This window comes from Arabidopsis lyrata (genome assembly GCF_000004255.2).
Source record: "Arabidopsis lyrata subsp. lyrata unplaced genomic scaffold ARALYscaffold_1, whole genome shotgun sequence".
Lineage (NCBI taxonomy): Eukaryota > Viridiplantae > Streptophyta > Magnoliopsida > Brassicales > Brassicaceae > Arabidopsis > Arabidopsis lyrata.
In genome coordinates, this window is record NW_003302555.1 from 5,925,527 (window position 1) to 5,950,888 (window position 25,362).

Below are 25,362 nucleotides of genomic sequence, written 5' to 3' on the forward strand. Positions count from 1 at the left end.
GCGTTCGGATATTCGGGTCGGGTTCGGGTCGGGTTTTTCGGGTATAGAAAACTAAGACCCGTTCGGGTATTTTAAAACTTCGGGTTCGGGTCGGGTTCGGATCGGATATTTCGGGTTCGGATTCGATTCTTTGCAAAGTATTGAAAAATACTCAAAAATCTATAAAACTCAAGTATTTTTTAACCGAATCTAGCCAAAAGTAACTAAAACACCCAAAAATTCTTAACATCCAAATAATTTAGGCACTTAAGTTTTTACAAGTATAAATATTACTAATGTATTATAACTATGTACTTATATTTCGGGTATGTTCGGGTACTTGTTCGTGTTAGGGTTCGGATCGGGTTCAGGTTCGGATTTTCGGGTTGTGAAGTTTAGAACCCGTTCGGGTATTTTAAAACTTCGGGTTCGGATTCGGATCGGGTTTTTCGGGTCGGGTTCGGTTCGGTTCTTCGGATTCGGGTAATATGCCCAGGCCTAATTCCTCCTAAACCTAGCAGCAGATGAAGGGAAATTCAATTACCATCACAAGTCTGAATCCACAAAACTTACACATTTATGTTTGAGCCCTCCAGTCTTGGGGATACAAACCTGCTCCAACTTTGGTACACTACAGCCGAACGATTCTCTTGCCTTTGTCGGCAAAAACTTCTCTTCTTGGTTCAATTGGATCCCTTTATCTGAGATGTTTATGGCTTATACCTTTTTAATGGGCTTGACCCATAAACAATTTTAATTGAAAGCTCATGTCAACAAGACAACAATTGTTTTTTTCTTCTTCGCATTTTAATTGAAAGCTCTTTAACAGAAAAAGAAAGAAGAAGATATACTTGGGGTTATCTGTAAAATCAACACTATTATTAGTAATTCTATCTCTAATCCACAGATGTGGAGTCAATTCTCAACTTCGAAACAAATACCTCTAGTTGAGAAGTTGAGAACATGAATGTAATTTACTTGTACTGTGTTTGCAGCTACTTAGCACTCATTTCTTGCTCATCTTTACAAGATAAGTTTTGGAAGAAGAAAATTGTGATCCTAGGTTAGAAATGGCTTTCAATGTAAGGATTGGTGAGAAGAAATTATAGGGTGCTTCAGCAAATTGACGAAATCATCAAGGATATATAAAGAACTTGTGTTTTACACTCTATAGAGTATTACCAAGAGACGACAAGACTCAAAAATCTTGGTTTTGTTATCATCTTCTTTTAGTAACATCTAATTAAAGTTGCGTAACAGAAAAGTTTCAATGGGATGAGAGAAGAAGAGACAAATATGAAAACTAAAATCAACCAGAGCACAAAGAAAAACCGATAGGCTATGTTCAACGTCTCTTTAAGACTTGTTCAGCTAGCGTTGGGTGGTGACGTGGGAATGCTCTCTGGATTCGTTCTTCAATAGTAGGTTCCATATGACTCTGAATTTGTCTCTGACGATCCGTCAATATGATACGGTTAGGTTCTTGATCCTTCTGCTCGTAGGTCTTGGGAATCCGTGCGTCCTTTGGAGTGGTGAAGATTTTTGAGGCTATCTCTGTTAAGATCCTTCCAACACTACCACCACCACCCTTCGGAGGAGTGATCCCACAAAGAAGCACGTACTATAAAAAAAAAAAAAAAATTGATGAGCACAAAGATCCCAAGAAACTGAACCATCAATCTGCACCAAATCAACCATCGCACGAAGATTCCAAGATCAATACGCACCAAATCAACCATCGCACAAAGATCTCAAGAAACTAAATCAATAATCCAAAACCAAGATCCCGAACTTCACAATGATTAAACCACAACTCTGATCAGAGACTTACGAACTTCACAAAGATTAAACCAAAACTCTGATCAGAGACTTACGAACTTCACAAAGATTACACCAAAACTCTGATCAGAGACTTACGAACTTCACAAAGATTAAACCAAAACTCTGATCAGAGACTTATGATCTTCACAAAGATTACACCAAAACTCTGATCAGAGACTTACGATTTTCACGGTCCAGTCTTCTTGGCTCGCCATGATCGATGATGCTTCGAGAGTGATTTGTTTTCTTATTTACGAGAAGTTCTGTGAGTTTTTGAGAGGGAAGGTGCAAATTTATGCTTTAGAGTCGTTTATATAGCTAGCCTTTGGAGGGAATTAGTTTCTTCTCACGCAAATTAACACATGCATACGCAGCACCGGCTTTATATTGTTTATAGATTTATTTTCATAAAATCTCAATTTATAAAATTGATGAAAAGAAATTACAACGAAATGATTTAAAAAAGGAAGTGTTATATACTATTATGCCTGAACAAATAAACCAATGCACTGGACAGATATTTCGATTTATACGTTTTTAAAAAATCTTTTTCTTCTTCTCACAATTACGTATATATAAATAAATTTTAAGAACCTATTATGTATAATTATGAATTTCTTTCATTAAAATATATGAAAGTAATAAAAATACGTATTAAATATGAAAAATAGAGAGAGTAAAAAATTAAACATAACATTACATTTTAAAATAAAATTATATAGAATATTGTAATAACTGAAGTACAATGAAACGTAACTGACTGAATGAGGAAACAAGATTTATTTTATGCCAAACAATATACAGGATAAATTTCATAAAATTATACTAACTATTTTTCTATTTCTATAACAAAAATACACACAAACTTTTTGCAATTATCCAGAAAAATACTATTTTTATTTTATTCTTCAATACTCAATCTGAAACGTGCATCTATTTTATGTCACACTTTGATGACGATATTTACGATTTTTAATTTAATTAACCGTATAGATTGTATTAACTGAAGATATGGTTTAGATTTTGGATATTATAATGAGTAAAAGAAATAGTTAATGTATCTTTTTGAATACACAAATAAAATGTGTATTTTCATTATATATATACTAGGATCGGACCCGTGGTCCACTGCGGGAGAATATTGATTTACATACGTTGATTTTAATATTGTGCATGTTTTTAATAGAACGAATTGTGTAGTGTACTTATAAATATTCCTAATAACAAATTGTAAAGAAAATATTAAATTGTTTATAATTAAACCAATCATATTAATTATGATTTACAAAATGGAATTTTGTGTTTTAGAATTCAAAAATTAGACGAATCATGAGAATTAAAGCAGACAAAATAGGTCCAAAACCGCGGGTCGAGCCCAAATCATCTCACTATTGAGCAGATTTGGGAAAATATATTAAACCCGCAAATAAGCGGGCCACATGGATTGATTTGCAGTGGGTCATCGGTTTTCATCCGCGGGTTGGCGGATCAACCCGCATGATAGTATTTATTGATAAAAATATAATTTATTCAACATGTGGTAGTTTAAAAAACTTTTAATAAATGAAATTATAATATTTATAAATATAATGATACATAAGATTATAATCTCTAAATTTTTTCTAATTTATTTATTTCTTTAAATTTTGGTTACTCTAAAATTATTTAAACAAAATCCACGGATAACCCCGCAAATCAGCATACATTCGCGCGACGGGTTTGTGTTTCATATATGCTACCCGCGGGTCGTGCGGACAGACTAACTACATGCCAAAATATATTTTGCTTATTGCAAAACAGGCTTAACGGGATGAATCAACTCGTTTTGACAGCTCTAATGGAAATATTATTTAGTCATACAACACAATGGAGTTTGGACATAAGAATAATAGAATATGTATCTTATTGTTAGATGAGAGATTGAAAGGTGAAATATAATGATTAAAAAATAATTAATATTTTTCATGATTCACAAAATTTAATAAATATTTGTCATCTTGTTGAATAATTCTAAAAATCATATTTAAGAAATCTTTATAATTTGAAAATTAAATTTCTTTGGTAAGCTATAAGTATGAAAATACCATAATTTCGATTTAATCTAATTAAATTAAAATTAGTTACATATATTTCATATCTATTTAATTTACATGACCAAAATAAATAAAAAATCTATTTAATTTATAAAATAAATGGGATAGTTGTGATAAATTTTCTAGAAATCTCTAGAAGCAAGTAAGATATCTTTTAATTAATGATAACTGGCTAAAATAAGCAAAATTAATGTGAAAAACGTTGATTATTATAGAATTAGTTCCAAAAGTATAGGAACAAATATATTATACGTAATTAATGTATAATATTGTTTGGAATATGATTTTATAATTAGTTACCATAAGTACAATAAAATTTTATTTGATTTCCATAAACATTTGATTTTAGTTCGATTTTTCATTATTAATTCGAATTTATATTCCAAAAAAATTTCAAAGATCCGATTTCAGAATTTCGGGTCAATTTTCTGATTTTGACCCGACCCATTTACATTTGTACTTCTCTTTTAATAGTATAGATATATATATATATATATATATATATATATATATTTGTTGTGTTTCTATAATAAAATATTTCCAAAATAAAAGCATAGAAAAAGTAACTATTGTCCAAAAAAAAAAGGTAAATGATCCGAAGATCGAAGAAATTAATAAAAATATGAGAAAAAGGTCGGATTGGATTATTTCTGTTTCAGAAGCAACAAATCTCATTCAAATGAAGAAATAACTTAGCAAACCACAAAGATGACAAAGTAATAATAGCCTTTAGAGAAAATTATCGCAACAGAAACATTAATGGGGATCAGCAAAGTATTAAAGTGATGACCTTTAAGAGTAGACTCCCTCTCGAATCATAGAAAAAGAAGGAACATTTATTCATATGATCTCAAATCAATCAATCAACTTATTCGCACACAAAATGGCAGATTAATTAGAGAATAAACTTGACCATCAATGGTCGATCTTATAGGTTACGAATTTAACAACGAAATTTCCTCTGTTCCTAGAGAACAACTTATCCCCAAATTCCAATATTTTGATATTCCCATAAACAAGAAACCCTTAAATGTTTACCTAAATCCTCGAGGAATTTGAGCTTGCTTGCAACGCAAGGCTTTTATATTAGAGAGAAAATGAAATGTACCGAAGAGAAAGGCAAATATAGACTAAAAGTGCAGTACAAAAGGTAAATTTCCAAGAAAAGAAGAAGAAGAAATTTCCAAATATAGTTTGGACAGAATGTCTTATGGTTGATGAGCCTTTAGTGTACCTCATTGATGTGCTCATAGACGAGCTAAACAAGATGATGGTAATCTATCATTGCTCCATGCATGGACAAAGAACTAAGCAAATGCCTCGAATCAATAGAAGAATAAACCTCCATTTGGATTATGATAATCAAAGCCAACAATGTCAGTCATTTCATTTTTACATTCTTAGCAAAAAAAAAATGTCAGTCATTTCGAGGAAACTTTATCCAAACTAAATCTTGTTGATATTGAATTGAAAAGGGACAACAAATGCTAGTGTATCTTAGTACAATGTGAAACAAGTCATCAAACAACAAAGAAGTAAAACTTTTCAACTTGATCTTCAGACAAACTAGAAATGCATGAACCAGAAGCAATCACTAGAAAAAGATTCTGTATCAGAAACAACAAATCACATTCACGTGAAGAAATAGCTAATTAAAGAAACCACAAACAAACACAAAAACCCTCTTATAGATCAAATTACCTATCGAATCATATACAAAAGGAAAGAGTAGTCATTCAAATGGAAACATTACCAATTGATATTCCTTGTAAACAAAGAAACCATTAAAAAAAGAGAGAGCCTAAATCCTCTTAATTAATCATCCCTCAGCTCGAGAAAGGCTTGAAGCTCCTTCTCCATGTGTTCTTCAGCAGTTTTCTTGGCCGCAAGAAAGGGACGATAGTAATCAGGATGAGCATCCATACATTTGGTCATCATCGAAAAAAACTCCCACACACTTAGGGACCATATCTTCCTTGTTCTTGTTAGCTTCATCAAAGCAATCTTCCCAAGCAGTAAATGGTTCCTTGCAACCACCTCCTCTCATGAACGCTAAAAACACCTCTTCTCTCTCTTCTTCTTCCTTTAATTCATTTGGGGATACGGATTCCCTTGGATCTCGCCAAACAGTTGACGACATGAAATCCTTCATCAGTAGTTTTACAGCAGTTTTCTTGGCATCGAGAAAGGGATGATAGTAATCAGAATGTCTCTCCATACACTTCTCCAACATCGGATAACACAAAGAGATAGGTTCCTTTTTCTTCTTCTCAGCTTCTTCCACGCAATCTTTAAAAGCCGTATATGTTTCCTTGCATGCACCTTCTTTCATAAAAACTTGTAATCGATCTTGCCAAAGACTTGACGAATCTCCTACTTTCTCTGGCTGGACTTGGTTTTTTTGACATTTGGGATCGGAATTCTCCGGTTTCAGATCCGTGGATGACGTTATCCCCATGCCGTGAGCTAGAGAGATCAGATCTTTTGGACGATATGTTGAAATAATTTTCTGAATGATACAATTTAGAGATAACGATTTACCCTACAATTAATCAGTGATTATTACTTCATTAGGTCAAAGAATTACAATATATGTAGGGATTTGATAATTACAATTTTTTCTAAATATTTGATAATTACAATTTCTTTACATATTATTTTGTTTTTTTTTTCCTAGAATGAGAATTGCTCTTCATACTAGTTTGCAACCAAAAATACACGTTGAACGAGAATAGTTGAAAAAGACTTTTGTCACACCGATCATATATCTTTTCGAAACATACTAACAAGACAAAATTTGAGATTCATGCAACTTGAAAATCATGCAGAGACAATTGTAGCCTTTGAACTGTGTCATTAAAAAGCAAAAAAAACATCAGATCCAACCCTATAAATGATCAAAGCCAAAACAGTCATTCTTGGCAGCTAACAACTAAGCTCTTTTTAAACATGATTGTCGAAAGCATATAATAGCATGATTAACAAGGTAAGCAAAGAATCATATGGTCATGTATGGAGGCTGATAACAGAGATGAAGTTGTGTAATGTTTCATATCTCCCTCCCTACAAATTAGAAACACGACATACATACCAGGATTTGTAAAGATTTTCATCTTCGAGGAGATTTCAACCAAACAGAATGTCAACGATAATGAATGAAAGTGGGGAAACAATGGCTAGTGTATCTTAAGAACAAAGTGAAACAACAAATAAGTAAACTTGATCTTCAGCCAAACTAAAAAGTGCTGGAACCAGAAGCTATCACTACAAAAGGTCTGAACTTTTCTGATTCAGAAGCAACAAATATCATTCAAATGAAGAAATAGCTTAGCAAACCAAGACAATATTTCTCCACTGAAACATTCATGGGTTTCAACAAAGTAATGACCTTTAGAGCTCAATCATATGGTCATGTATGAAAGCTGATAACAGAGATGAAGTTCTGCAAATGTTTCATATCTCCCTATAAATGAGAAACACGACACACATACCAGGCAAAACTGAGATTTGTAAATATTTTCATCTTCGACCAAACAAAACGTCATCGATAATGAATGACAAGTGGGAAGACAAATGCTAGTGTATTAAGCACAAAGTAAAACAACAAAGAAGTAAACTTGATCTTTGGACAAACTAGAAAGTGCTGCTATCACAACAAAAGGTCTGGCCTTTTCTGTTTCAGAAGCAACAAATCTCATTCAAATGAAGAAATAGCTTAGCAAACCACAAAGAAAACAAGATTTCTTCACTGAAACATTCATGGGTATCAACAAAGTAATAACCTTTAGAGCAAATTATCTATTGAATCAACAGAAACAGTCTTGGGGATCAACAAAGTACTGACCTTTAAGAGCAAATTTTCTCTTAATCATTCAAATGATCTCAATCAATCAACTTATTCGCACACAAAAATGATCGATCATATAAGTTACGAATCTAAAAACGAAATTTCCTCTGCTCCTAAAGAACAATTTCTCCCAAATTCCAATATTTTGATATTCCCATGGAACAAGAAACCATGAAAAATTTACCTAAATCCTCTCAATCAAATCACCCTTGAGCTTGCTTCTTCGCAGCCACTTCCTCTTCCGAGATCTTCTCTTCTTCTTCCTTCTTCTTCTCAGCTTTCTCTTCTTCTTCCTTCTTCTTCTCAGCTTCAAGCTCCTTCTTAACCTCTGCTTCAGCAGCTTTCTCCGCAGCGAGAATCGGCTGATAGTAATCCGAATGTTCATCCATACACTTCTTCAACATCGAAGTGACTTCCATACAATTAGTAACAATATCTTCCTTGTTCTTCTCAGCTTTCTCAACACACTCTTCCCAAGCAATAAACGAATCTTTGCAACCACCTCCTTTCATAAACAAGCAAAACCCACACTCTCCTTCTTCTTCACCATCTGCGTCTCCTCCTCCTCCTTCTTGTGGTTGATCCGATTCGGAATCTACTGGATCTCTCCAAACAGTTGATGAATCTCCAAGTTTCTCCGACGGAGACGAATCTTCGAGTTCCTCAGATGGAGCTGGAGCTGGAGCTTCTTCGTTGTTTTGAGATTTGGGGTCGGGAAAAGTCTCTGTTTTTGGATCTGTGGATGATGCAATTCCCATTTTTTCTCAGGCGTGAGTGAGATCTGATCTTATGGAAATCGGAGAATTCAGGTTTAAGGTTCTCTCGGTGCCGCCGCCGACTCTTACAAGCCAGAGAGATTTGTGTAATCGAAACGTCTTTATGTTAAAACCCCTCAAAAACCTTTTTATGGAACCGGGTTTTCATAACCGGATTTATGGACCAAACCGAACTGAAACCTTTGTTAAACCGTTGAGAGTTGAACCAAAATGAATATGATTCACACAAAGTCACAACAACAAAAGAATAATCTGTCCACAAGACATTTCAAGAATGATACATTGACAAATAGTGTATTGTTAAGACTTCGACATCAATGTTTGTTGCTAAATTAAACATAACTTGATTATTCATATAAATCGAATACCGACACCAACACCATTTGTTTTTATAGTAATAAAAGGAAGATGATTATAGGAAGTAATCATTAGATTAATATTTTAGAGTCTCTTTCAGAGTTCGTCAATTTTCACAGGGAGACAAGTTTCTTTGACTTGGTCACTATAAGAGTTGTAAACTCTTTGATAACTCTTCATAATAATTGAATACAGCAATTATTTCAAGTCTCCGGTGAAGTTTTTCTGGGCTCTAAGTATGAAGACAAAGCTCATGATAACAATCTTCACTTGCTTACTACTTTGGTCGGTGATGTTGTTACTATCATTCTCCAACATCTTCAAACGCCAGCTTCTTGGTGCTACAATCAATGGTAAAATCATTCATCTTTTCGGTTTCTTATTCAGAAATGTTCCTTTTGACTTATTTTTTTCGTTTTCTTGCAGTAGGTTCAAAGGATTCTGTAAAACCGAGGGATAAACTGTTTGGAGGTCTTTTAACCGCTGATTTCGATGAAGATTCTTGCTTGAGTAGGTATCAGTCTTCCTTGTATCGCAAGCCTTCGCCTTACAGAACTTCTGAATATCTAGTCTCTAAGCTTAGAGACTATGAGCTACTTCACAAGCGTTGCGGTCCAGGCACTGATGCTTACAAGAAAGCAACAGAGAAGCTTGGTCATGATCATGAGAATGTTGGAGATAGCTCTGCTGGTGAATGCAAATACATTGTGTGGGTGGCTGTTTATGGGCTTGGAAACAGAATACTCACTCTTGCTTCTGTGTTTCTCTATGCTCTCTTGACAGAGAGAATCATTCTTGTGGACCAACGCAAGGATATTAGTGATCTCTTCTGTGAGCCTTTTCCGGGTACTTCCTGGTTACTTCCTCTTGATTTTCCATTGATGGGTCAGATAGATAGTTTCAACCGGGAATACTCGCATTGTTACGGAACAATGTTGAAGAATCATACCATTAACTCGACTACAATCCCATCACATCTTTATCTTCATCTTCTCCATGATTACAGGGATCAGGACAAGATGTTCTTCTGCCAAAAGGATCAATCTTTAGTCGACAAAGTCCCTTGGCTGGTTGTCAAATCCAACCTTTACTTTATTCCATCTCTATGGCTGAATCCTAGTTTCCAAACCGAACTCATCAAGCTATTCCCGCAGAAAGACACCGTCTTCTACCACCTGGCACGCTATCTTTTTCACCCGACAAACCAAGTCTGGGGTATGGTCACCAGATCCTACAATGCATACTTATCAAGAGCAGACGAGATACTCGGGATTCAAATACGGGTTTTCAGCAGACAAACTAAATATTTCCAGCACGTAATGAACCAGATCGTAGCCTGTACACAAAGAGAGAAACTGTTACCTGAAGCAGCTACGCAAGGAGAATCACAAGTCACTAATACATCAAATCCTCCCAAACTTAAAGCTGTCCTGGTCACATCTCTGAATCCAGAATACTCTAATAACCTAAAGAACATGTATTGGGAACGCCCAACTACAACAGGAGACATAGTAAAAGTTTATCAGCCAAGTAGGAAAAAACGGTCTATTTCCCCACGAGAACTATCGCATCACGACAGATAGAGCCCAAAGTATGACCCCGATCTATATATCTCTGAAACAAAAGTTATAAACCTAAATCTCCCCGACACAAAAGTTTTGTATCTAAATCTCCCCGAATTAATAGTTCTAGATCTATTAAACCATAATCCTGGGTTTCGTCGGTTTATTTTATATTTAACCGATTATTACAAAAATTAAACCCAATTAAACCAGAGAAAACCAAATTTCTCAAATACATTATCTCCTTCCTCTCTCTCACGCCTTTCTCTCTCTCTTTTGCTTCATCTTTCTTCTAAAATGGTGAGAATCATAAAACCCATCACGTATTCTCTCATATTTGTCAAAGATTTTTGTTGAATTCTTAATTCTAATGCTTCTTCTTCTCAAACTTTCTTCCTTTTACCCTTTCAAAAAAGTATGACTTCGATGCCTTACGTGACTTCATAGCCAATCACAAACAAAAACCCGGTGGGTGAATCAATTTTTCTTCTACTGATTGCTGCAATTTGACCGGAATCACCTGCAATTTAACCTCTATCAATCCAGACACCGGAAGGGTTACTAAATTGGAGCTCGTGAACAAATAGTTGTCGGAGAAATTGACTGAATCTCTCAAGAAGCTAGTTGAGATTAGGTTCTTAATCGGTCTCAGAATTTCATCAAAGACTCGATCCCAGTTCCGATTTTCAACTTGGTGAATCTACAGACTCTTGATTTGAGTTCTAATGATCTCTCCGGCGAAATCCAAAGAAGTATAACTCTCCCAGCTTTGCAAAGTCTTGATCTTTCCTCCAATAAAACCAGAGTTCTCAACTTTTTTTTTTTGTTTCTCTAGCATATAATCTTTGAATTTCTGTTAAAATTGATGTTTTTATGTGTTTACCGGTGATTGGAATCGGAGAATTATCGATTCCATGTTTATCAAGTTTCAAAGACGAGAAGCTATACCAGAAACCTTCGTAGACGGAACTGTTCAATGGAGCGAATTGAAGTACGATTGGTGGGGTTTCCTTCTCAGCCAATGCCCCGATCTTACTCTCTGTGTGCAATTCTCTGGGAAGAGAGAGATATTAAGAAAATTTGGTTTTCTTTGGTTTAATTGGGTTTAGTTTTTCAATAATTGGTTAAATATAAAATAAACCAACGAAACCCAGGATTATGGTTTAATAGATCTAGAACTATTAATTCGGGGAGATTTAGATACAGAACTTTTGTGTCGGGGAGAAATAGGTATAGAACTTTTCTTTCAGAGATATATAGATCGGGGTCATACTTTGGGCTCTATCTATCGTGATGCGATAGTTCTCGTGGGGAAATAGACCGTTTTTCCGCCAAGTAGAGAAAGGTTTCAGCAAACAGACAAGAAGCTTCACGACCAAAAGGCACTCGCAGAGATGTACCTCCTAAGCCTAACTGATAAACTAATCACAAGCTCTTCGTCAACATTTGGATATGTAGCTCAAGGTCTTGGAGGGTTAAAGCCATGGATACTCTACACACCAAAGAAGTTCAAAACTCCTAATCCACCATGTGGTCGCGGTGTATCCATGGAGCCTTGTTTCCTAACCCCTCCAGCTCGTGGATGCGAAGCCAAAAAGGGAATTAACACAGCAAAAATCGTTCCTTTTGTAAGACATTGTGAAGATCGACATTATGGGCTTAAGCTAGTTGATGATACCAAAGATGAGTTATAGATTTTACAAATTGAAACAGAGCATCTTTCGATGAATTCTGATTGTATGTATTATGTAACTATGTAAAGGCAAATGTATACAGCAGTCAGCAGATGTCTTAAAAATCGAAACTTTAAATTGTCAACCATTCGAGTAATGTTGTTACTTACTCGATCCAAAGGCAATGTTCTAATACATGGCTACTGAAATTTCAACAGAACAAGAACTACTCTGTCGGAATTGTGAGCTCATGTCGATGTTCTTCAAAACTCAAGCACTCTCCTAATTTGGAAAAGAGGAGAGAGAGCGAAGCGATTGCAGATTTTGTTTTTCGCAGACACTTCTTACAGTGATTTTGAAATCTAATTTTTTTTTTTTTTTTATGAATTTTGAATATTATTCTTTTTTTGGTTAATATCATGTGTGATTTTCTAAAATCACAAAAGTGAGAATTATAAAGCTGGGATTTAACTTTTTAACATGTGTCAGAAATGAAATCTAAAATTTTAGTTCAGATTTTAAATATTCCATATATTAAAAAAAATCTGAAAATAATAATAAAATTATTTTTCCTATAGAATAGTCAATGTTACCTTACCTATTAAAAGGTTAATACATATCAGAAAATTAAATGCTAAAGATTATTTTCCAAGTAAATTTAACCATTAAGCTTTCTTTGGAAAACCAAATAATATTACTTATGACATTTGACCTAAATATATATACATTAAACAAATATGGAAATAATCATAAAGACATAAATCTTTTCACCTTTTTTTCTAGAAACAGTCAATATTAAATGCGTGCATATTAACTTCTGACTACGAACGTTTTAGCATTAATCTCTCTTTGTTGAAAAAAACCAACAACAAAAATCCTCTCTGTTCTTCTTTTGTAATTTTATTTTGATCACCTTCTTGTTCTTCTTTGTTTCGAATTTTTATTGGCTTTTTTATGCTTTTCTTTCGTCTTTGTTCAATTTGATTTCTTTGAATCATTTTTTTCATGACTATTTCTTCTTAAGTTATATGTGTTTTCACTAATAATAAAAAATTGTTTTTAGTTTTGATTAACATTATGGACACCAAAAAACAATCCGATCCATATGTTCGAGAACAAACATGTTGTCAAAGATCAATTCAACCACCAACATATCAATGCAAGGTACGTTATGAGTTTCTATATGAACTTTATAAATTTATATTTGTTATCTGTTCATATTTAAGTACACAATCAATATATAATATAAATATATACATACTCAAAATATGAATAAAAATTCATATTATAAAAATAATAATCTCAGTTCAGAGGTCTTAATATGATAATTTCATTAGAGATCTTAACATATATTTTCATGGAACCATTCATACCCCTAAAAATCCCTGTCGGCTATTAGTGATGTGGATTTAGTTCTTTGGTTTAATCTGTTTTAATCACTGATTTCGGTTGGTTTAGTGAAAAGACCAGGATAGGCTTTTATCTCTTAATTTTGGGCTTAGTAGTTAAAGGCCCATGAGTTCTGTCTGATTTTCTCTTTCAAACCGTTGGAAACAGAGTAGGCCTAAAACAGAGTAACGAGTAACGACTAACGAACGACTCTAGTGAAGGTAGCTTGTTTTGCTAGTAACGAAAACTATTTTTATTGGTCGTTGCAATACGTTTTCATAATACTAATAACAAAAATAGTGGTCTAGTAGCATTTTTTATTGGATGGTAGATGCAAAAAGTTTTCTATAAGAAACCCGACTAGATTAACCAAATTACATAAAACAACTTCAAAATGATTTCAAGAAGCTTCCTAAAAAAGAAAAAAAAGGATTTAAAAACATAACCCTTTTTTAAACCAAAACATACAAATTGATTTGGCCTGTCAATAAGTTGTCAAATGGTTAAAAAAAGAAGTGAAGGTTCAAAATTATGCCGTTTTAGTAATGCTTGGATTGGCTCATCAATCAATAATCCAATAAAGATAAAATCAAATCAATTTTGTTTACTATCTCTTAGTCAACAACGCGAACTTCCGGATCTGATTAGTATTATTTCCATAAACTATATGAATGTATGATTTGGCAATTTGAAAATAATACATGACATGTGATGTATTGTTTGGATTCCAAGTTCTCTCCTTCAAAACAAGTCACTCATTTGTCATTTCTTCGTTAATTTAAAATTACATATAATAATACAGATTAATTTAAAATTACATATAATAATACAGCTTGATGATTCACATAAATCGAAGATCAAGACTTTTCTACATTAAACAAAAGTGGAGTCACGTTACGTAGTTCGTTGATTGTCACAACTTAACAATGACCCATTAGAATATTTCAAACACTTAGTATTATATACAAATGACATGTTTCTTCACCTTTAATTAAGAATTAAGAGTTGTAATCACGCTACATATATAACTCTTTTGAATCAATCTCCTAGTTATAACTGATCAAACTAAAGTCAATATGTATCACATCTTTCAGATCTCCGGCGAAGTTTTCAGGGCTTTTAGTTTGAAGATGAAGATTCTGCTAACAATAATCTTTAGTGGCTTACTAATTTGGTCCGTAGTGTTAGTTTCATTCTCTAACGACTTCAACAACCAACTTCTTGTTGCTACTACAACCAACGGTAAATAAAATCACCTGTCTTTTGTTTACCTCAAGAATTGGTAGAATTGCTCCTTGTGACTTTATATATCTTGTAACAGTTTCAAACGAAACCGAAACACCGAGGGATAAACTGATCGGAGGGCTTCTAACCGCGGATTTCGATGAAGGTTCTTGCTTGAGTAGGTATCAGCAATCTTTGTTGTATCGCAAGGCTTCACCGTACAAGCCTTCTGAATACCTTGTCTCTAAGCTTAGAAGCTATGAGAAGCTTCACAAGCGTTGCGGTCCAGGCACGGATGCTTACAAGAAAGCAACAGAGATTCTTGGTCATGATGATGAGAATTTTGCAAGCAAATCTGTTGGTGAATGCAGATACATTGTGTGGGTTGCGGTTTACGGGCTAGGAAACAGAATCCTTACTCTTTCCTCTGTCTTCCTCTACGCTCTCTTGACAGAGAGAGTCGTTCTTGTTGATCAAAGTAAAGATATAAGTGATCTCTTCTGCGAGCCGTTTCCAGGTACTTCATGGTTACTTCCTCTTGAATTCCCATTGATGAAACAGATTGATGGATACAACCAGGGATACTCTCGTTGTTACGGAACAATGTTGAACAATCAAGCCATCAACTCCACTTTAATCCCTCCGCATCTATATCTTCATATTCTTCATGATTCAAGGGATAATGATAAGATGTTCTTCTGCCAAAAGGATCAGTCTTTAGTCGACAAAGTCCCTTGGTTGATTGTCAAAGCCAATGTCTACTTTGTTCCATCTCTATGGTTAAATCCAACTTTCCAAACCGAACTAATGAAGCTATTCCCGCAGAAAGAAGCTGTCTTTCACCATCTTGCTCGGCATCTTTTTCATCCGACGAATCAAGTTTGGGGATTGATCACAAGATCCTACAATGCCTACTTATCAAGAGCAGACGAGACGCTTGGTATTCAGATACGGATATTCAGCAATCGAGCTGGATATTTTCAGCATGTAATGGATCAGGTCGTAGCTTGCACACGAAGAGAGAACCTTTTGCCTGAACCAGCTGCACAAGAAGAATCAAAAGTCAATATATCAAGAAGCCAGAAGCTTAAAGCTGTTCTTGTCACATCTTTGTATCCAGAGTACTCTGAAACCTTAAAGAACATGTATTGGGAACGACCGAGCTCAACAGGGGAGATCATTGAAGTTTACCAGCCAAGTGGAGAAAGGGTTCAACAAACAGACAAGAAGCTTCACGACCAAAAGGCACTCGCCGAGATGTATCTTCTAAGTCTAACTGATAACATTGTCACAAGCGCAAGGTCTACATTTGGATATGTTGCTCATAGTCTTGGAGGATTAAAGCCATGGTTACTCTATCAGCCAACTGGTCCTACAGCTCCTGATCCGCCGTGTATTCGATCCACGTCTATGGACCCTTGTCACCTGACTCCTCCGTCTCATGGATGTGAACCCGAATGGGGAACTGACTCCGGGAAGGTAGTTCCTTTTGTAAGGCATTGTGAGGATCGTGGGAACGATGGGCTTAAGCTATTTGATGAGTTATAGATCTTGTTTACTATAGCTGATTCAATAGGATTGTGAGTTATTGAAACAGAAAATCTTTGATGAATTCTTCTGATTGCATGTAATAATCAAAGTTTTTATCTTTCTTTTTAGAGTCGTCTATAATAATCATTATTAGTGTCCTGGTTCAGTTTTTAATTAAACACACAAATAAAACGAATCATGCTTTTATGCTTAATGAAAATCTAACACTTTACAGTTTACAATTCCATCCTCTGTATTTATATGTTAATGCACAGAAACATATAGTTTTTTACTTTTTTTAGAACAATTACAAGGCTTGTTTGGGTTATTATAAATTTATAATAACACTGTACATTTACTTACAATTCAAAATCAATAAGGCTCCTGTGTCTGAGAGCTATGAAAATCCTCTGTGTCAAGAGTTTCTGAATCAGGAATTAGGCGAGGTTATCATGCTTTACCTGAATTCCTGCAGTGGATTAGGAATTAGGCGATTTTATTGCAAATCTTCTCACACGGTTAGATACCTATAACCGTGTTTCCACATTCTCACTTGACCTTGTAGATATAGGCTCTCTTCATAAATTCTCGGATCATTTTCTAGAACGAAGTCTCTTGGCCTTTAATATAGCATAGTGTACTGCAGACAGGGAAGCTTTAGTTGGCTCAATACCCTTTTCCCACATCTCTTGCATAAGTGTGACCGCCTTATGTACGAATCCATTCCTACAACAACCAGCTATTAGTGCTGTGTAAGGCACAACATCAGGCTCCAATCCACTTTCAATCATTTCAGCAAAGATCCTTTCCGCCTCTTGAAGATTCTGAATCTTGCACTGCTGAGCAATCAAAACCGTATAGTAGACAACGTCTGGTTTAACATCAAAGGCCTTCATTTCCCTCTTCGTATCTAACTTTGGAATATTGAGCAAAACTATGCATGTTACCACATCAGGTTTGATCCCCATCGTCTTCATCCTTATAAAAAGAGCATAGGCTTCATTCAGCTCGTTTAACCGGCAATGTGTGCTAATCATGATTGTAAAAGTGTACAAATCAGGGATTATTCCTCTAGCAACTAAAACATTAAAATTCCACCGGGCTTTTCTCACATTTTTAACTCGACACCAAGCGCAAATTAATTCCCCAAACATGCTCTTCCCAGGTTCAACTCCAAGTTTTAATCATCAACTTTAGTTTCTTCTATTTTGAGATAATGTTCTTCCTTCCTAAATAAGCTATACCTGTCATCTGATTTAGATATAGTCCTTCAATGAAATTCAAATAAAACACGCAAAGATTCCTCGTCTCTGAGTTTAACAGTCTACTAAGAAGCTTCTCTACTCCTTTTGTATCCTCATTCCTAGACAATGCTTGAACCACAAGCACATATGTGCATCCGCATCCAACCGCAGCCGCTCTATTTGCACGAAACTAGCCACCACCATATTGTTTTCTCAAAAAATTAAATGCTTTTATATCTGGAGCACATCTTAGGGGACTAGTCTGGAAGAAAATATCGATAACGTCGTCAAACATTTCAAGATTAGCGTAGGCTTTAACCAAGGCACTAGATAGCCTGCTCAACAACAGCAATGACCCTTTTCCCTCCTCTTCTGCTACTCCAACGGCCTTTAACAAATCCATGACACAGAAACCGCGTCCCTTTTCTAAGGAGTTCCACTAGAAAAGTATCCAATTTCTAATCCAAACCCCAACCACAAACGATTCTGATAACAGTAGCATAAGCTTGGACACTAGGCAAAAAAGCCACATTTCCTTCAATTCGTTTTAGAAACGATAAAGCAAGATAAGGATCATCCTTCATACTAGTCAATACTCGAAGAACCCCAATTTCATTTAACTCCAATGCTTTATAATCAAAAGTACCTTCTTTCACTTGCTCTGAGTGTGAGAATGTAATGTTCGTCCGGGAAAGTGCAGGAACCACGTACCATCGCGAAGAGAGTCCTCTTCGAATCACATGTGAGAGTAATCAAATCGGGACATCCCCCATAAAATGTTTTCCGATCTTGTGGCAGCCGGAAAAAACAACTGGCAGAGACTAAGACCATGTGCAACGCTCGATCAAAGTCCCGTCCCTTACTTTAATTTTTTTATTATTCTTTTTGTTTTACTTTGATTAAAAAAAAAAAAAAAGAAGGTAACCAATCGTGGGCCGCCACGTATCAGTGGAGCCCGCGAATAGTGAAGAAACAAAGGTAAAGGACGTCCCATTTGTGAGTAGACATGTCAATTAGGGCCAAAGTCCGCGGGCTAGCCTGGCCCAGCCCTGAAAAACAGCAGGCTCGGATTTCAAAATATATGTCTAGAAAAAATCGGGTCTTTCGGGCTAAGCCCGTTCGGGCTATAGGGTTCTTTAGGCTTAGCCCGGCCGGGCTCGGGCTAGCCCGAAAAGCCCTTTAAAAAATATTTTGATTTTTTTTTTGTTAATATTTTTGTTTAATTGTAAGATTTGTTGTAAAAAAAATTTTGATAGAGTTGAAAACCCTAAACATAGTTTTTTCGTTATGTATTACTATAAATCGAAAAAGCAAATATTAGCTCTACTACCTAATTTGAATTATTTTGATTTTATATATTATCTAGTATAAGTTTAAACAATTTATTTGGATTATTTATTTGATTTTAACTCTCTTTTTAAAAAACTAAATTAGCGTTAGTGGTTATTTAAATTTTGATTGACTCGTTTCATATATAGATTTTTTTTAAGAGATATTATAAATTACAAGTTTGTTTTTTGTTGTCGGAAGAAAAGCCCAAAAAAGCCCGAAAAAGCCCTGTAGCCCTGTTAGGGCCGGGCTTTAAAATATAGGCTCGGAATTTTTACAGGGCGGACTCAAATATGTACGAGTTTTGCGGGCTTCGGGCCGGGCCGGGCCGGGCTAGCCCGATTGACATGTGGGAACGTCCCTCCAAGTCCCATAGGTTTTGGAGTGGGGCCCGGGCTGGACTTTGTCAAGAAACTCGATTGCACATGCTCTAAGAGCATATGCAACGCAATAACTTTTGTAATGATCTTAGAATTAAAATATTAAGAAATAAGTAAATAGTAGAAGAACATGTGAGTAAAAGCTCTTGCCCATGAACTGTTCTTCCTCAAGTCTTAGTGCCACGTAAACTTTTTTGGTTTGTTTTAGTGTAGTATCTCTCTGCATTTAATTCATAGCTTTTATTTTAATAATAAAACCATTTTTAAGATCTACCTAAGAGCATGATTATTGGTACTATCTTAGAAATAAATCTTAGGAATATTTAAGTAATATATTTGTAAAAGTGATAGGTAAGAGATAGTATTTTTGGGTTAAGATTTTTGTGTGATTAGTGGTAGGTTCTTAACATGTGGTTCTTAGAAAAAAAAATACTAATATAAAAATAAAATTTATAATTATAGAAAATTTAATAATTGTTGCAAATTAAAAAAATTAAAACATACATGAGATATAATTTATAACATAAAGCACAAAAAAAAATCCTTCTTTTATTTGATTTTTTAACCAATCACAATGTGACACCTTGCAACATCTTAACTTAGATACAAATCTTAGCTTTAAGATGTTGGTTTGATTATTTTTAATCAACTTTAATCCTAAGATTTGTGTAAAATACTCAACATTTCAACCAATATTCATACTCTAAGGTGATATACCTTTAAAGATGGTCTTATAAGTGAGAAGAGATTTTATCTCCGTCTCGTTCTTCTCCGGCGACGGATAGCATATTAACAAAAACCGAACCGATTCCAAATCTTTCTAAAAATAAAATCGAACCGAACCCTATGTACCGATATAACCGATTTCTTTGTTGGTACAATTTGTACCAGTTTTAGAAGCAGAGGCAGATTGTACCAACAAAGTGACAAGAAGCTTCACCATCACCTACAGTCATAGCATAACACATTTATGATACTTATAAAGTATCAAGATTCTTTAACCAAGATTGGAATCAGAGTCTTTGAAATCACTTAATTATAACTATTTCAGTATTTTAGATCTCCTAGAAGTTTTCTGAGCTTTTGGTTTTGAAGATCAAGCTCATGATAACAATAGTCACTTGCTTACTACTTTGGTTACTATCAATCTTCATCATCTTCAACCACCAGCTTCATAATGCTACAACCAACGGTAAGATCCATTCATATTTTGGTCTTGTTTAGTCAAGAATGCTCATTTGACTTAGTAATTAATTCTCTTGTAATAGGTTCAACGGATTCCCGAAAACCGAGAGATAAACTGTTAGGAAGGCTACTTACTGAAGAGTTTGATGAAGATTCTTGCTTGAGTAGGTATCAGTCTTCCTTTTATCGCAAGCCTTCACCATACAAACCATCCAGATATCTCGTCTCTAAGCTTAGAAGCTACGAGATGCTTCACAAGCGTTGCGGTCCTGGCACAAAAGCTTACAAGAAAGCAACAGAGAGTCTTGGTGAAAATTATTCAAGCAAATCTGTTGGTGAATGCAGATACATTGTGTGGATTGCTGTTTATGGGCTAGGAAACAGACTACTTACTCTTGCTTCTTTGTTTCTCTATGCTCTCTTAACTGACAGAATCATGCTTGTTGACCAACGCAAGGACATAAAGGATCTCTTATGTGAGCCTTTTCCAGGTACTTCTTGGCTACTCCCTCTGGATTTTACACTAACAGATCAGTTAGATAGCTTCGACCGGGAATCTCCTCGTTGTTACGGAACAATGTTGAAGAATCATGCCATTAACTCGACTACAATCATCCCCTCATACCTCTGTCTTTATCTTATTCCCGATTACGTGGATCATGATAAGATGTTCTTCTGTGAAAAAGATCAACTTCTCATCAGGCAAGTCCCTTGGTTGGTCTTCAACTCAAATCTTTACTTCATTCCATCTCTATGGTTGATCCCTAGTTTTCAATCTGAATTAAGCAAGCTATTCCCACAGAAAGAAACCGTCTTTCACCATCTGGCTCGCTATCTTTTTCACCCGACTAACCATGTTTGGGGTATGATCACAAGATCCTACAATGCTTATTTATCAAGAGCTGATGAGAGACTTGGAATTCAAGTAAGAGTTTTTAGCAAGCCCGCTGGATATTTCCGGCATGTCATGGACCAAATCTTAGCCTGTACACAAAGAGAGAAACTATTACCTGAAGTGTCTGTCTGAGAATCACAAGTCACTAATAATACATCAAGAAGCTTGAAACTCAAAGCTGTTCTTGTCACTTCTCTTTACCCAGAGTACTCGGAGAATCTAAGGCAAATGTACTGGGAAGGCTCAAGTTCGACAGGAGAGATAGTACAAGTTTACCAACCAAGCCAAGAAATGTATCAGTAAACAGACAATAAGCTTCACGACCAAAAGGCACTCGCTGAGATATATCTTCTAAGTTTAACGGACCACATTGTCACGAGCGACTCATCTACGTTCGGGTACGTTGCTCAAGGTCTTGGAGGATTAAAGCCATGGATACTCTACAAGCCAAAGAACAACTCAGCTCCTGAGCCACCATGTGTTCGTGCCGTGTCAATGGAGCCATGTTTCCTTAGAGCTCCACTCTATGGTTGTCAAGCTAAGGAAGTGAAAATCACCCCTTTTGTTATGTATTGTGACGATCGGATCACGGGCCTTAAGCTAGTTGATTCAAATTAGAAATCACATTTTTTTTATGGGTTTGTGTGTTTTATTTGACCTAAAACCCACTAGTTTTTTTTTTTTTTTTTTTTTTTTTTGTGTTTTTCTTGGATCACTAGTTTTAAAGTTCATATATTTATTTAATGATTTCTAAAAAGTAGTTAAAATCTGGTGTTATTTATTATTTTATTTCTCATTATGGAAGTGAATCTTGTTATCTTAGAAATATTTTTGTAAGTACACTAGCTAGTTCAAATCCACATGGTAATTAGAATGAAGCTTCACGACAAATTAAGATTATGATAATGAATTGTTACATGATATGATATGGTCAGATGGACTATGTATGTTCTGGACCTTCTGGTTTTGATCAATTTAGTTTTGTAAAAGACATTGTTATTATGTAAATAAATGTAATTGAGTTATTTAAGGTTGCGATTTCGAATCTCGTAATGTTTCGAAATATATACATGTGGAAAGAAATCTAGCAAAAATAATTGTAGTAAGGTTTTTTCAAGATTTTGTTTCCTTCACTTTGGACAAGAGTGATTTAAGGTTTTCTCCAAATTACGACAAAGAGAAAACCTTTTTCTCCAAACTCGTTACGACAAAGAAAGAACCTTAGTACAAATTAAGTAATATCGAAATCACGAAAAAAACTTCTCAAAATATATGGAAGTAATTTTCATATGGTTTATAGAAATTATATTTAATTCCAAATTTTAATGAATACAAATTTTTCATATCTTATTCCACAAAATATGATATTATTTATAGTAGATAATTAAGAGTATAATGTTGATCAATAAAAAAAGAATTAAGAGTATAATAAATTTTGGAAACAGATTTATTGAATCATAAATACTGATCGATATCCTATTCCATAGTATTAGTGTATTACTAAAATTTGTCTTGATAAACATTGAATAATATTATTAAATGATTCAAGCAAACCTATTAGATCTCATTTCCTTCACCTCGTGATGGCCACAAAATGAAACCATAAATCTATGCAACAAAGTAGAAAACAGGAAGAAAACATATCTCCTTTAGCTAGGATCTCCATTATGATGAAGCTCACGATAGCAATCGCCACTTGCTTAGTACTTTGCTTGGTGCTACTACTACCATCCTCCAACATCTCCAACCCCCACAAGTCTGATCTTACGACCAACGGTAACAAGACCCTTCATTTTTGTTGGGTTAGATTATTTCAAATAAAGAGAAATGCTCACATTCTTTCATTGTTCTTGAAAAGGTTTAAACAATTCTGAACGACAAAGTGAGAAACTGCTAGGAGGGCTTCTTGCTACAGGATTTGATGAGAAATCTTGCTTAAGTAGGTATGATCAGTCTATGAGCAAGCCTTCACCATACAAACCATCTGGATATCTTGTCTCTAAGCTTAGAAGCTACGAGATGCTTCAAAAGCGATGCGGTCCTGGCACAAAAGCTTACAAGAGAGCTACAAAGCAGCTTGGTCACAACGAATTAAGAAGCTCTGATGACGAATGTCGGTATGTTGTGTGGATGCCTATGTTTGGTCTGGGAAACAGAATGCTTTCTCTGGTCTCTGTCTTCCTCTATGCTCTCTTGACAGATAGAGTCATGCTTGTTGACCAACGGAACGATATAACTGACCTCTTCTGCGAGCCTTTCCCGGAAATTTCATGGTTACTTCCTCTACATTTCCCATTGACTGATCAGCTAGATGGCTTCAACCGGGAACATTCGCGCTGTTACGGCACAATGTTGAAGAATCATGCCATTAACTCAACTACAATACCGTCACATCTTTATCTTGATATTTTCCATGATTCCAGGGATCATGATAAAAAGTTCTTCTGTGAAGAAGATCAAGCTTTCCTCGGGAAAGTCCCTTGGCTCGTTGTCAAATCCAACCTGTACTTTGTTCCATCTCTATGGATGATCCCAAGTTTCCAAACCAAACTCATCAAACTATTCCCACAGAAAGAAACCGTCTTTCACCATTTGGCTCGATATCTTTTTCACCCGACAAACCAAGTTTGGGGTATGGTCACTAGATCATACAATGCTTACTTATCAAGAGCAGACGCGAGACTCGGGATTCAAGTACGAGTGTTTAGCAAACCCGCTGGATATTTCCAACACGTAATGGACCAGATCTTATCCTGTACACAAAGAGAGAAACTGTTGCCTGAACTGGCCACACAAGAATCACAAGTCACTAATACATCAAGAAGCTCAAAACTTAAAGCTGTCTTGGTCACATCTCTGCATCCAGAGTACTCTGATCATCTAAAGAACATGCTTTTGGAACGACCAAGTTCAACAGGAGAAATAATTGAAGTTTATCAGCCAAGTGGAGAAAAGATTCAGCAAACAGACAAGAAGCTTCACGACCAAAAGGCACTAGCCGAGATCTACCTCCTAAGCCTAACCGATGAACTTGTGACAAGCACGAGGTCTACCTTTGGATATGTAGCTCAAGGTCTAGGAGGGTTAAAGCCATGGATACTCTACGAGCCAAGGGACAAGAAAACTCCAAACCCACCATGTGTTAAGGCCATGTCGATGGAGCCTTGTTTTCTTAGAGCACCGCTCCATGGTTGTCAGGCTAAGACAATCAAAATCACTCCTTTTGTTAGGTTTTGTGAGGATTGGAAAACAGGGCTTAAGTTAGTCGATGTCTCAGATGAACTTTGATTATTGTAAGAATTCATCTTCTTTTATGTTTTTTTTAAAAAAAAATCTTCTTTTATGTTCATCATGTATTGCCTACAAATCCCTAAAAAGTCGAAGTGATCAGCAAAGTGTGTGTTACCTTTAGAAATCTCTCTGATCTCGGCGAATACGATCTATCGTCGCTGCTTATAACTTCGGCGCCGAAACTATGGTGAGATGTCATCTTACAACACCGTCTCTCAGATCTCGGCGAGTAATTTCCCTGACGCGACGACGATTTCAAAAGTCGGATAAACTCGCTAGGGTTTGTCGTCGTCAACAAAAAAGATGCGCACGTGATTAGCAAATAAGCCCCTGAACTATTTAGTATCTTTTATAATTTCCACAAAAGTATGTTAAATTTTAAAATGGGTTGGCTGATTTTTCAGCCCTATACTAGTTGCAATCTCAGCTTTCCACCCCAAACTTTTTACCTCTGAAAAAACCATCAAAAAAAAACTTTAATCTCAATAAAACTACAGGTATTTCTAGATTTGTTCGTAAAACTACGCCTCCAATTGAACCGATTAATTAACCGATAATATTTAATCCGGTTTGACTTACCCAGAATTTTGACCAAAATTAATCGATTTTGACTCTATTTTAACCCAATTTTGACCCAAAAACAAATATAAAAGAAAAAAATGTTTTCTCTATAAATAAATTTAGGGAAATTGTTAAAAATGCCCCTTTTGGTGTGCCTCTTTTCAAAAATGCCCCTTTTAGATGTCCATTTTCAAAAATGCCCCTTTTTAAATCTGAAATTTTTATA

At 35.3% G+C, this 25,362-nt stretch overlaps 7 protein-coding genes, 1 long non-coding RNA gene and 1 pseudogene across 9 annotated transcripts; 4 read left to right on the forward strand and 5 right to left on the reverse strand.

The window, feature by feature from the left end:
• Positions 1–1,174: 1,174 nt before the first annotated feature.
• On the reverse strand, positions 1,175–2,074 carry LOC9328847. The gene is made up of 2 exons (XM_002892739.2): positions 1,983–2,074; positions 1,175–1,600 (listed from the first exon to the last, which is right to left on the reverse strand). The coding sequence occupies exons 1-2, from the start codon at positions 2,013–2,015 to the stop codon at positions 1,325–1,327; spliced, it is 309 nt and encodes a 102-aa protein (XP_002892785.1). The 5' UTR covers positions 2,016–2,074; the 3' UTR covers positions 1,175–1,324.
• Positions 2,075–5,580: 3,506 nt separating this feature from the next.
• LOC9328848 lies at positions 5,581–6,385 on the reverse strand. The gene is given in 2 exon segments (XM_021014836.1): positions 5,581–5,837; positions 5,839–6,385. Coding segments are annotated over 2 exon segments (642 nt in total). The 5' UTR covers positions 6,352–6,385; the 3' UTR covers positions 5,581–5,708.
• A 1,286-nt stretch (positions 6,386–7,671) lies between these two features.
• LOC110225141 lies at positions 7,672–8,690 on the reverse strand. Its single transcript, XM_021014066.1, has one exon. It carries the CDS (start codon positions 8,496–8,498, stop codon positions 7,944–7,946), a length of 555 nt encoding a protein of 184 aa, XP_020869725.1. The 5' UTR covers positions 8,499–8,690; the 3' UTR covers positions 7,672–7,943.
• A 262-nt stretch (positions 8,691–8,952) lies between these two features.
• On the forward strand, positions 8,953–12,253 carry LOC9328849 (probable fucosyltransferase 7). Its single transcript, XM_021014065.1, has 3 exons — positions 8,953–9,226; positions 9,300–10,407; positions 11,775–12,253. Exons 1-3 carry the CDS (start codon positions 9,112–9,114, stop codon positions 12,127–12,129), a joined length of 1,578 nt encoding a protein of 525 aa, XP_020869724.1. The 5' UTR covers positions 8,953–9,111; the 3' UTR covers positions 12,130–12,253.
• Positions 12,254–13,055: 802 nt separating this feature from the next.
• LOC110225440 (fucosyltransferase 6) lies at positions 13,056–16,379 on the forward strand. 2 transcript variants are annotated; one of them, XM_021015203.1, is made up of 3 exons: positions 13,056–13,272; positions 14,592–14,739; positions 14,819–16,379. In XM_021015203.1, the coding sequence occupies exons 1-3, from the start codon at positions 13,186–13,188 to the stop codon at positions 16,267–16,269; spliced, it is 1,686 nt and encodes a 561-aa protein (XP_020870862.1). In that variant the 5' UTR covers positions 13,056–13,185; the 3' UTR covers positions 16,270–16,379. The 2 variants fall into 2 exon arrangements, with proteins under 2 accessions (XP_020870862.1, XP_020870863.1); XM_021015204.1 differs by lacking the exon at positions 13,056–13,272 and adding an exon at positions 13,705–13,718.
• Positions 16,380–16,515: 136 nt separating this feature from the next.
• LOC9326100 lies at positions 16,516–18,268 on the reverse strand (annotated as a pseudogene).
• Positions 18,269–20,119: 1,851 nt separating this feature from the next.
• On the forward strand, positions 20,120–22,600 carry LOC9328850 (probable fucosyltransferase 8). Its single transcript, XM_021011129.1, is given in 1 exon segment — positions 20,120–22,600. A coding segment is annotated over 1 exon segment (1,521 nt). The 5' UTR covers positions 20,120–20,381; the 3' UTR covers positions 21,903–22,600.
• Positions 22,601–22,741: 141 nt separating this feature from the next.
• LOC9326101 (probable fucosyltransferase 9) lies at positions 22,742–24,626 on the forward strand. The gene is made up of 2 exons (XM_002889993.2): positions 22,742–23,060; positions 23,143–24,626. The coding sequence occupies exons 1-2, from the start codon at positions 22,895–22,897 to the stop codon at positions 24,570–24,572; spliced, it is 1,596 nt and encodes a 531-aa protein (XP_002890039.2). The 5' UTR covers positions 22,742–22,894; the 3' UTR covers positions 24,573–24,626.
• On the reverse strand, positions 23,947–24,927 carry LOC110224603. Its single transcript, XR_002329104.1, has 3 exons — positions 24,691–24,927; positions 24,338–24,483; positions 23,947–24,037 (listed from the first exon to the last, which is right to left on the reverse strand). It is a non-coding gene; the product is annotated as an uncharacterized LOC110224603 (long non-coding RNA).
• Positions 24,928–25,362: the final 435 nt, after the last annotated feature.

What these genes read in the sequence shown, in the direction of transcription:
- LOC9328847 (XM_002892739.2), bottom strand. Translation starts at nt 2,015, where the DNA reads ATGGCGAGCCAAGAAGACTGGACCGTGAAAATC. An exon ending in AAGACTGGACCGTGAAAATC is followed by an intron (nt 1,601 to 1,982) that starts GTAAGTCTCTGA and finishes TTTTTTTTATAG; the next exon opens with TACGTGCTTCTTTGTGGGAT.
- LOC110225141 (XM_021014066.1), bottom strand. Translation starts at nt 8,498, where the DNA reads ATGGGAATTGCATCATCCACAGATCCAAAAACAGAGACTTTTCCCGAC.
- LOC9328849 (XM_021014065.1), top strand. Translation starts at nt 9,112, where the DNA reads ATGAAGACAAAGCTCATGATAACAATCTTCACTTGCTTACTACTTTGG. An exon ending in TCTTGGTGCTACAATCAATG is followed by an intron (nt 9,227 to 9,299) that starts GTAAAATCATTC and finishes GTTTTCTTGCAG; the next exon opens with TAGGTTCAAAGGATTCTGTA. An exon ending in AAAGTTTATCAGCCAAGTAG is followed by an intron (nt 10,408 to 11,774) that starts GAAAAAACGGTC and finishes TCCGCCAAGTAG; the next exon opens with AGAAAGGTTTCAGCAAACAG.
- LOC110225440 (XM_021015203.1), top strand. Translation starts at nt 13,186, where the DNA reads ATGGACACCAAAAAACAATCCGATCCATATGTTCGAGAACAAACATGT. An exon ending in CACCAACATATCAATGCAAG is followed by an intron (nt 13,273 to 14,591) that starts GTACGTTATGAG and finishes CACATCTTTCAG; the next exon opens with ATCTCCGGCGAAGTTTTCAG. An exon ending in TGTTGCTACTACAACCAACG is followed by an intron (nt 14,740 to 14,818) that starts GTAAATAAAATC and finishes ATCTTGTAACAG; the next exon opens with TTTCAAACGAAACCGAAACA.
- LOC9326101 (XM_002889993.2), top strand. Translation starts at nt 22,895, where the DNA reads ATGCAACAAAGTAGAAAACAGGAAGAAAACATATCTCCTTTAGCTAGG. An exon ending in GTCTGATCTTACGACCAACG is followed by an intron (nt 23,061 to 23,142) that starts GTAACAAGACCC and finishes GTTCTTGAAAAG; the next exon opens with GTTTAAACAATTCTGAACGA.